General features: G+C 32.5%; 1 protein-coding gene across 1 annotated transcript in view; it reads left to right on the top strand.

Moving 5' to 3' along the window:
- Positions 1-11,819, top strand: part of LOC124369327 (phenoloxidase-activating enzyme-like) — a 35,719-nt gene extending 23,900 nt beyond the window's left edge. The window contains exons 4-10 of the mRNA XM_046827285.1: positions 293-508; positions 2,609-2,685; positions 3,733-3,833; positions 6,319-6,418; positions 6,740-6,908; positions 8,735-8,892; positions 11,006-11,819. Of these exons, the coding sequence (XP_046683241.1) occupies positions 293-508; positions 2,609-2,685; positions 3,733-3,833; positions 6,319-6,418; positions 6,740-6,908; positions 8,735-8,892; positions 11,006-11,161 (977 nt within the window). The 3' untranslated portion in view covers positions 11,162-11,819. The remainder of the gene's footprint in view (positions 1-292; positions 509-2,608; positions 2,686-3,732; positions 3,834-6,318; positions 6,419-6,739; positions 6,909-8,734; positions 8,893-11,005) is intronic.
- Positions 11,820-12,020: the final 201 nt, after the last annotated feature.

Genomic DNA, 12,020 nt, shown 5'->3' with positions numbered 1-12,020 from the left:
AACAGAGAAGAATTGTTCTTAACAATTCTTAACAGAGAAGTGAATATCACTATTGTACAAATGTAAATAACAACGCAACCCATACTCAAGAGTTTCAAAAATTTGTACTTCTTACTTATCCTTTAATTTAATTTAAGTTAGAGGTAAATTTTTCTCACCATCATTTACAATAACAAAAGTATCATCACATGCTTGAAAGATACTGCAACATAGATAAAGAAATGTGTATAAATAATATGTACATACTGATGTAACATAGGTAGAAGTAACTAACACTTTGGTTACTCCACAGCTCTCAACTTCCTGATGCAGCATCAGCAGGATGTGGGGAGTCTTCAGCAAGGTGCTGAGTCTCAGAACTTGCAGTATTACATCAACGGTATCCCTACCCGACCACCCTTCACCTACTACCACCCCCCACCCGGTCCACCACCCTTCCGCCCTGCACCACCCTCCTTTTGGGGGCCCCCATCCCGACCAACCCTAATACATGATACCGGATTCAGGGGTAACTAACATACTAAAATGGAATTTTGGAGCACTTGCACCTATACATCTGTATCGCACGGCTTTCTCCATTCACCCTGGTGTAGAATCTTCTTTTCTCACGTTATGTGTCTTTCATCTTAAGCCATCTCTGCTTAAGCTATTCTATTAAGAAAAATGTTATGCTTATGTTATTTGAAATTTATTGGGGTATATATTCCTACAGTACTTTGGAAAAGTACAAATTAATGCTTTATACAGAAATCCATGATACTTTTTTGAACGTGGGACTCTATAAAAAAACTTGATTATGTATATCTGAAAATTCACTTTCTCTATAGTAATTGATGATATACATACATTTGAATCTTAATAAGGACTTGATGGATACTCAATCGCTTACCGCGATGTTATTTGAGTTCAGAAACGTTAAATAGCTGAAACGTTAAAAGTTACTATATTCTATAGTTCTATATTTTTAATAATCTATATGTTTCTATATTTTATGTAGTCATTCATGAATTTTTCTTCGTAACTTTGAATTATTCATAGAGGATTAGTGAACAGGTGATGAGAAAAGAAAGTAACCACTTTACCATGATATATAAATGTACCTCTCTGTGATGTTTGAAATATCCATCTACGGCAGGCCCATGGTACGCTATGGGTAGTAAACTTATATTAACTGTTTAGAAATTGATCGAAAGGAATTAATTCATGCAACCAATATTACATAGAAATTTTCGATACGCTATTAATTAATCATATATACCGAAGAATACACAACACAGGTATGATGAATAAAGTACTCGTCCCCGCCCGTGAAACAAAGATTTTAGAATGTTTAATACTTTACAATATTTGTAGCTTATAGACTGCTACCACATTAAAAATTCGATGTATAAATGCTCGATATACATCAAGTAAACGACGTATGAAAAGGGGTTTTTTAAGTCCAGTTTTAAGTCCCTTTTAAGATGATTTAAACATGTACTTTTATACTTCTGACCAATATGAGCACACGATTTAATATTCATTTTCTTATAATTTATAAATACAGTTAAAATAATGTTCAAACATCTATATGGTGTACAGAAATAACTTGAAAATATAATATTGTGAAGTTTATCTCCCATTTAAAATTAAATTTAACATTAGGAGGAGGAGATAATTTGAAACCATTATCTATGTTAGGGTTGGTGGAGGTTTAACAAGGATTGAACTCAACTTGGCCCAACTTCAAATTTAGGACACTATTTTTTCCTACTAGAAATAATTGATTCCCACATACCACAACAACAAACTACATACCTATTGGAGTGTTTGAAGTAGTAAAGATGCAAATTAAGGTGGTGCAATCAATTTTGGGTTTGAAAAATATTTTAATGTTAAATTCGTAGCTTTTAAAGATAACTTCTCTGAATACAGAAAAAGTAAAATTTCTAATCACTTTACATGATAAAACAGGAGGGTCGTGTTTTTTATTCATTTATAATATAAGGATGTAATGTTTTTGAAATTAAATATAATTAAAGAAAATTACGTGCTTTTACAGACTGTTTAAAAATAACATTTGTTGTGAATAAAAAGATCAACAACCAGAAGCTATATTATATGTACATGTCGTAAAAGTTTACATTTTTATCTACAGCCGTTTTGATTTAGACCTGATAAACATTTTCTAAGTTTGCTATTTTAAATGCCTACTATTTCATGTCGAGTAATATATTTTTTACTTTTTCTGTATTCAGGGAATTGATCTTAAACAGCTATCGATTTAATATAACAATGTATTGTGCAAAGTTAACATTGATGGCACCAGCTTAAAAAAAACTTAGAAAAATAGAGGTTTTTAAGTCTTGCTTGTTGTCATTGTTATATACTCATTTAATGAACGTATTTCTGTAAATGTATGCTTCTAATTTAACACAATAACTTTTGTGAGCTAATTTTTGCTTTTTTAACATATTAACATATGATATTGTATTCATGAAACATTGTTATTTTTGATGTAAGGTAACATCGATTGCGCTTAAAAGTTGAGATACATGCTAATTATTGCTGATAAATTTAAATTCTCTACGTTGCAGAAAGGTACTCAGTATCTGGAGTTGTGTTGCAGGTTGTGGAGAGTTGTATACGAGGAGTCACCGCATCGTAGGGGGCCACAACTCCAACTTTGGCACGCACCCTTGGCAGGTTCTATTCTTTTAATGACAAATTATACTTATACCCAGCATCCAACAATATCTTCACAGATTAAAGATTGGATCGGATTAGCTTAGACTGCGAATTGTGTGCTAACAAGCAGTAACATGATTTAAGAATTAAAGTAAAATCAAATGTATATTTAAATAAATCCCGTCATAAATATTTAGAATATATTTCAATGAGAATTAGGTAACAAAGTATTCTTTTTATCACACAAAATAAGGTAGCCGATAAAAAAACCGATGCTGCCAAATTATCGCTTGTTGGTTAACATGTTGTGAACAGAATCTTTAAAAGTGTATAAAATTAATTAATTATTGATTTGTGACCTTTGATGAAAATCGGGTAACCCACGTTACACTAACTTCGGGAACAATACTGTTTACGTGTCCATAGAACATTAGCTTAGAGTATATTAAAATACCAAGATATCATTAAGGATTTCTAGTAGAAGCTTCCTTTTATAACTTTTGGGTCATGTTTGTGGTCTTTAGAAATAGGACCGTAGCTTGTAAATTATATGTTGAAGTCTGATAATCTTGGCCAATTTTACAATTTGTTTTCTTTTAAAAGGGTTAAGACTTGTATTCCTTACAAGGACGGGGCATAGAGTCTTTGCCAGAGTTCATTTACAGCAATTTACATCGTGATTTACTAACATATTAAACAATCCAATACTTTTATCTTCTATGTCCAAGATCACAGTTTACCATGTAACGCGGAAACATTCAATGTGCACTAAAACCGATCTTTATTACAATATTGGAAAGTCGAAAAGTTAATACAACAGTAACAAGGACTCGTGCTATACAGTATAAATAAGCTCTTGCGAACTATTGTTCTTGGATTGATTAGTCCAAAGATTATAATATTGCACCATAAAATAACAGTTGTTAAATCCAGTTTAGGTCTACCCAAAATTATTAAAATAAAGCAAATAAAAAACAAATCCAGGCAAATAAAAATTAAAACTGTAGAAAATTAATGAGCTAAAAGTAACTGATACTGCTAGTTAAACAAATGCACTTGTTTCAGGCAGCTATCATCAAAACAGGGTTCCTGACCAAGAAACTATCTTGTGGAGGAGCGCTCCTGAACAACCGCTGGGTGGTGACTGCCGCTCACTGCGTCGCTACGTAAGATTGGCCACCCTAGCCTTACTGAGTCAGCTACAAGGATTTATCTGATCCTTTCCAATTTTAGATTAAGAAGATCTAATTTTTTCTGTTGCAAAATCCTCATGTAACATTGTTTGGTTTTTTTCACGCTCTAATTAGCAGTGAATATATTTTAAGTTACGCTTTTTCTTACCTCTACATCTCACTGATACTCTCAATAACAACCAACCGGTTGTAAATTATGGTCAAAACTTATGCTCTCCACATGAGAAGTTAAGTCTTAATTACAAGAAGCTGGGAGTAAATTGGCATGGTCACAATTAACTTTGTGATATTTTTTGCTCTCTAAAATGTTTCAAAAGTTGTTATTGAGAAATGTATGTCGTCAAAAGTTTACTTTGCAAGGACATCTATTTACGGAATCGCACATTAAAAAAGGACTAAAGAACGGATGGATACCTTATACGAAATTACAACCCAAACTTCTAGACTATTTACAAAAGGAATTTACAGATTCAATTACTATATCTGTTTAAAATCGATCCGCATTCCAGGCAACGTTAGCTTGTTTCAAGTTGGATTTAGACCAAACAGACATAAACCTTTCTTAAACAATCAGACTATCTATACCATTACAAGATTCAAGTTTTTCCTATCTTACGAAACAAAATTTTTTACTTGTTCGGAGAAGATCAAACTGGAATCTCTGAGAACACCAAGGCTATATTATATGTTTTCTCTTGATTCTACTAACACAACAAATGAAGAATTTGCTTTATGAGTGAAAGTAAACCCCTCCCACTCTTTCGTAAGTTCGTGAGCACCCGGTTGATTTTAGCCCTTAAATCTAATATTATTAATATCATTTCAGGTCCAAGGTAACTCTGAGTACTTGTTTGCAATTAAAAGAAAATAAGGGTCTAATTTGAGTTTTGAGAATCCCTAGATTTACGTATACATATAAATCATACCAATACATATTTATCAATATGTATATCACTTATATCCGTGTGGGGGATATTGAATGTGATTTATGTCTAGTTAGTCTATGTCTAGATTTAGTTGGTTTTGGTGTACAAGGAGTTTTATGTTACAACTTGAGGAGTTTTAGCTCTGTTCGATAGTATGAGGAACGCTGGAAAGTCGATGTACCCTAGAAAATAAACCGATGCATGTGTGTCCGACACTTTCGATTAGTTGGCGGAGCGTTGACGTATCATGTTACTCAGGGAGCTTTCAAAATTTCTCTTCTGTCTCTCTATTACCTGTCTGTACACTGTGTATCTGGAAAAAAATTGAAAAATAAACGAAATTTTGCAAAAAACGTCAATTATACTGGCCAGATCGAGTTCGATGATGCACCCATGTCCCACAGTGGGATTTGGCTGAGCGTTACCGAAGCCTAACTGTTCTCAGGAAATCTCGAGAACGAATTATGTTGTGGAGTTAGTATTTGATTCATTTCTAGATATGCAATATCGAATGTTAATTATGATCCACTTCCCTGCATGAATCTGGCTGAGCCTCGGCAAGGCCTATTATTAGGGGTCATTCCGAAAACGAATGATTCTTAACTATTTATTCACACAATGTCAATATAAAGCAGTTTGAAGTAGAAATGATACGCGATTATGATTCGCGGGAAATGTGTCAATCCTCTGTTTACGAAAACTGTTCCGGATCCATCTAATTATGATTTTCGGGTGTAGAGATACCTTAAGAGAAAAGAGTTCATTAAAAAATCTTACATCATTACCAACTTAAAGAACTACATAAGAACACTTGTTGAAATGTCAACGTCCATAGTATATCGTCATGGAAAATTAGCACAAAGTATTAAAATCATCCTGACTATTTAAGTAAATTATAAGTGTTACTTCCTATAACGTTGTTTTATGAGAACCACCAGGTTTTACTAGACCACCCTGTAGATTTTCCATTACTTCTTGACATTCATGATTGTTAATTTGTTAATTGAAGTTTTAATTAATATCTTGCTTTAGATAACTAATCGTTGTTTTCTTTTTACTACTACTAATATTTCTTTGCGGAAACTATATACAACGACATGGATATGTTAATGTTTTTGAAGTACACCAATGCATTTCTAAATAAATATTTTAATCCACTATAAGCATGCTTTTTTATATTTTATATTGTATTTATTTGCATTTTGGGAAACATGAGGATGTATTTGCACAAAAATATGTTTTAGAGTAGAAATAGAAAAACTAGTACAATATATATTTATTTGAGTATAAAAAAGCCTAAAAAAGGCATAATAACTAAAATACTAAATAATTATTATTGAAGGATCCATTTAAGTTATTAAGTTCTAGAAACATTTGTAACTAAAAATAAAACAAATTTTTAGTCAGCAATTATGTTAAAATGCTGGTATCCATAACAAGTAAATCCATATCTACTTGTAAATAACAACAGACAACTGATCGTATGTATGTATATCTGAATGTATTTCGATCATATGTATTGTCTGTCAAAGGACCACCAATTCAAACCTGAAGGTGCGGCTTGGAGAGTGGGACGTCAGGGAACAGTCGGAGAAATTGAATCATGAGGAGTTTAACGTGGAACGAAAAGAGGTGAGTCAATTATACGGTCTAAACTCGAGAGTATGTAAGCAGTTATCATTATCATAGTAAACATTATCATGGTAGTGGGAATTTTAATGACTAAATACAGCTGCTGCCTCCGCATAATGGTCACTTAATTGAACGATTTTCCCGGTGTCTTTAAGTGCCAATAAAATAGATCTGGAGACTTCCAAATCTTAGCAATATTTCATTTTAATACAATCTAAAGCCCCTTTCTTGTTGCCAACGAGGAGCAGCACGGCAAGGCCATGTTTTGTGATGATTTTTATTTAATTATTGTCATATTAACAAAACCTTGTTATCTTTAAGGTTCATCCCCAGTACAGTGCAACAGACTTCAGGAACGATGTGGCATTGGTGAAGTTGGACCGCCCCGTGATGTTCAAACAACACATAATCCCTGTGTGCCTTCCTGACACTACAGCTAAGCTGGTGGGCAAGACTGCCACCGTCGCAGGATGGGGTCGAACCCGACACGGTCAGTCTATACTTGTTTATGCAATATTTGATCGATGAGAAGTTTCAATTGAGGTAAAGAAGTCTATTAGCTTTTATTTTTTTTATTATAGCCTGTGTATTCTTATTATAAAAACAAAATATATCAAACTTTCCACTTGGAGAAAAGAAATTCAACCACCAAAAAGCATCATGTATGGTCTACAACTGTGGGTCTTTGGTAAGACAACTCGAAAAACAGTTTCATGCGCACAATCCCAGATTCTCAGAAAACTCAGAGTCAATCTTTGCCACAGGTTTATTAAATATTGGTTTGAATCTGTTGTGTTTGTGCAATATGAATTAAATTTGCTTATTATAAACACATTATTGTTACAGGCACTTTTATGTCAGCTGATTCCAATAACACATGACTTAAAAGTGTACAAATACACTTATTTCCTTAGTTCAAATATAACTAGAGATAACAGTGATTCAAAACATTGTAAGAAACTTGGCAAATAAACTTAAAATATTTATAATCTTACTATTACGTGTATTAACAGATGCCTAAATATACTGTATGCATATGCCTACTATTCTTGATAATAAATATTCAATTATGCATGAACAAAATTTTGAATGTATGAGGTGTCACGTTTATGACATTATTTGTGGTACTCAATTTTGATCGATATGCATCCACTCATAAGAATGTAATGCTACAGGATATAAAAGAGAACAAAAAGTTTTGTAATGATAATTACAGCCATTAAATTCATAATTAAAAATCGGTTTAATTTGACGCACCATAGGTAAGACCCTACAATATATCCCAAAACTGATCCATAAAAAATACAATACTAAAACTATTAAATTCAAATTTCAAAGTTTCCAATATTTTTATTGTGTTAATGTTTCAACTGAAAATGCATGTTCAAGTGTTTCACAGTGATATCTTGGCAAAAAAATTAATGTATTATGAGTATGGAAGTTTTTATTCAGGTCCCCCTTTTCAGTTTTAGTAGCTCAAATTCTTAAAAACTTACGAACACTGAAGACATATCATACAAAAAAATAATCACAATCAAGTAACACACCCATATGTTTAATTGATAAAATTTTACCAAATCTACCAAAATTCACCAGTAGCAAAACAAGCAAGGCATTGAATACAACAGTAGCTTGACAACTTGAATTTCGAATCCAAAAACTGTAATGTACCAAATACAATGTAAGGAATGTCCTGCAGATTACATTGGATCAAGCACAAATACTTTGAGAACAAGAATGTGTCCGGTCACAGATACGACTACAAGCACCAAGACTAAATGCAAACTGTCGTCACTTGTGGTATAAATTATAATGGACTTTTTTTAAACCATTTATTATGGTTTCACTTGCCGAATAGGTTTTAACGGCAAGTGCATCAAATCACGTAGGCTCAACGCCAGGTAACTTGGACAAAAATAAAATGTTAATATAACTACATCTGGAAGAAATGTTTAGTTCATTTCATCTGTTTGCACTGTTTATTTGTTTTTGTTTCTATTATTTTCTTTCTATTATATATTTTATACACTCATGCACCTAAAGACGGGTTTTACCGTCCAATATGACATAAATATAGTGGCAATGTCTTAAAAAGATATTTGTACAGTTATATATTAAAATTAATATTAATGTACTAATTAATACTGAATGCAATAACTCCATTACTGTATTCGAGCTCACCTTCTGGATTCCTGTGTTTATTTTAAATACGCAAAACACTTCAGCTGAGTTTAAAAGGTTTGATGAAATGAAAGTTTTATGTAAAAGGTATACAGAAGTTCAAAGAAATGATTGGTTGTTATGTTGGTGTGAAAGGTGTATCGACGGTGCCGACTGTACTGCAGGAGGTGGATGTGGAGGTCATCCCCAACGACAGGTGCCAGCGTTGGTTCAGAGCCGCCGGACGCCGGGAGACCATCCACGACGTCTTCCTCTGTGCAGGTTTCAAAGAGGGCGGCAGAGACAGTTGCCAGGTGCGATAGAGTATTTCTTTTTCATATCCAAGTTCTTCTATCCTACTGAAGTTCAAAGTAATAAATAAAATTAGGCCCAGTATGCTTAATTGGCAGTAGAATTTAAATGCAATACAAATATATCGATGGAAGATAAATCGGGTATATGCTTTGCATAACTTAATGGAAATGTTAAACACTAACAAGGGGTTTCGTACAGGAAGAAGGCAGGTGTTGGCTACGAATTCAATAAAAATCTTGATTTATAATAATTTTTGTTACAGATCCTATAAACTAAGTTGGAAAAGAAAAACTTAAAAACAAACACATAGCCGATTTACTTTCAACAAATGTCCAAATAACCTCAGTTAACCTGGTATACCAATCATTTTCTTGCTGTGAATACCAATTTTCATTTTTGCCATAGTAATCTTCTTACTCATTAAAAAAAAAAAATAGATGTCACAATAACTATGCAAAAAACAGTATTAAATAACAAACTAAAGTTCTGATAACGCAAGCTTCGTGTTTCTTGAGCACATGAAGTGTAAATTTCAAGTAATATGGCTTTGCACCTCAATTGGAAGGGTAAGATCATGGTCTCGGAGCTTCCTGTAGGTGCTGTCATGGTTCGTGAAAGAATATTTGATATCTCCTCCACTAAAAAACAGTAATCGGTTAACGTAGAGTTTCCTTGATAGTGTTGTGTATAACTTCAACTATACAAATTTATAGAATACTTGGAGCAAAGGTTTTCACAGCTCTACTTTGACTTATCCCTTGGAAACCCGAACTAGCCCTAACACGACCATCACTGCTTCATACTGTTCTGGATTAGACTGTCCGATAGCTGCTGCCAAAGTTAGTCTTCTGATTGTAAAAAGCTTCTTATTGTAGCAATTTTCAGGATACCTGGTAATGAATATGAGCGCTTTCTCGAGGCTCTGACTCGGTGTTTTGAGTATGGTCTTCTTGGGTCTATTCCCACTATTGTCATTGGGGACTTTACTAACGACGTTTAGAGTGATATACCATTAAGTCGGTGTTTTGTACATACTATGTCGTCTTATATATTGAGACAAATGATCAGATACTATACCAAAGAATTCTAAAATTCTAAAACTGCAATCAAAAACATATTTACAAATGTTGATGATTCTCTAATCAGCGCTTAAGTCGTTATTGCCGCGCTCTCACATTAGCACACACAGGAAACCACTGTAATACTTAGAAGAGCGAAACACTAAACATGATGTAGAATTTTTGAATCTGGTAATTAGTTAATATTGTTAAATCATTTCCATAACATACAGTATATGTTATAAATTAATCTTAACGCACATTTGGAAAACCTTTTCACAGTTCTAATTATTGAATGATTATTACAACATTTAAGTAGTTTATTTTCAAAGTTTAAAATCATAAGCATTGCAGAGAGTGTCTTTCTTGAATATTCAAACTTTATGTCCTAGACTAAAAAAAAATGTTATTGTATTTTTATCTTTGCCTTATAAAAACTGGCCACACTACTGGTTACGTGGCCAGTCAATTTCCAGGTTTTGTATTTGTAATTTCTGTTGTATGATTCTGATGGAAATAAATCGTTTATTCTTTTATGTATTTTAATAAATAGAAAATGTGCTGAAAAAATATCCACTGTTACAGAAGTTACTTTTAGTGGAATTCTTACTTCTTGTCTGAAGACGTTTACTCGGGCTTAAATAAGTTATTTGACACTGAAGCATTATTTTTGACATAAGCTTCCCAAATTCGAAGACGTAAAATTACGTACGTTATACATACAAATTTATGCAAAATTAAACTGGTTGAACGTGGAAACTTAGAAATGAGGTATCGGAGCTATACTCGCTTACGTGAGACCATGATTATAACCATCATAAAATAACTGTGCAGGAGGCGTCTTTACAAAACATATTCGTAAATGTAAATAAAGTTAATGCGGTTCTTATAAAGATAGAAAGTTTAAGGAACAAAACTAAATCTTTACGATGTACACTTAACGAGAGTAAACCTTTAAAATGGAAAACGGTTTTGTATTACACTACTGAAAAACTGTTCAATTAATACAAAATATAAATTAAGTTACTCAATTATTCTTGCGTTTATTTTTAAGGGGGACTCCGGAGGACCTCTGACCACCACCATGGATGGGCGGAAGGTCCTGATCGGTTTGGTATCCTGGGGCATCGGCTGCGGGAGAGAACATCTTCCTGGGGTCTACACCAATATTCAGAAATTTGTTCCTTGGATAGACAAAGCTATGGTGTAGGTATACTGCCTTACGCGTCTGTATATAATATTGTTTCAAAGCTGTATTTATTATTGTTTTTTCTACGGAAGGAACACAAAGTATATACTTCATGTATTATTTATTGTATTTATGGACTTAGCATTTGTTTTGCCATTTAAGAATGGCACAGAAGATTTTATACTCAAAGATGAAAACCAAATTGATATACAATTTAATTGTATGACTTATTAGGTTAAGTAAATACAAGAAAACTCAAGTTTAATCATTGACCTCTTAGCATATTAGTAGTCTTAGTATAGAGTAATTGTAATATGAATTAGGTATAAGGTAAACAATTTGTTTTCAACGTATTTATTGTATTTCGCAGTGAAAAGTTTACTCTAAATCAAAATTATCTTATTACATGTTCCGTTTAGTATAAAGATGAGAACTGCTACTTAAATCAAAGCTATTTTTATAAAAAGTATTCAGCTTTTCACGAAAACAAATATCTGTCTCACAACATGTTAAAAGTTTTATTTTTGTAGAAAAAAAATGGAAACCAATCTCGATTTATACCACAAAATCACTACACAAAATACTTTTTAAACGTATGAATTATTTGCAATTTATTAGGATATGCTCATTTTAACTAATCGAAAATAACGTATTGTATTTTATTCTACAAAATTTTACATTTACACAATAAAATTTAAAAATAATAAATTCTATTACATATAATATAAATATATATTTGAATGTACTAAAATACAATTCTTAGCCCAAGTGGATTATTTGTCATTACAATGTTCATTTATAGTAAATTACATAGCATTATTAAAAAACATAAGATAAGTTTACATTATTAAGTTATGTCATATTATAGTTATAGGTTTAT

Source organism: Homalodisca vitripennis, chromosome X (assembly GCF_021130785.1).
Source record: "Homalodisca vitripennis isolate AUS2020 chromosome X, UT_GWSS_2.1, whole genome shotgun sequence".
Taxonomy (NCBI): Eukaryota; Metazoa; Arthropoda; class Insecta; order Hemiptera; family Cicadellidae; genus Homalodisca; species Homalodisca vitripennis.
This window is presented reverse-complemented; position numbering and strand designations above follow the sequence as displayed.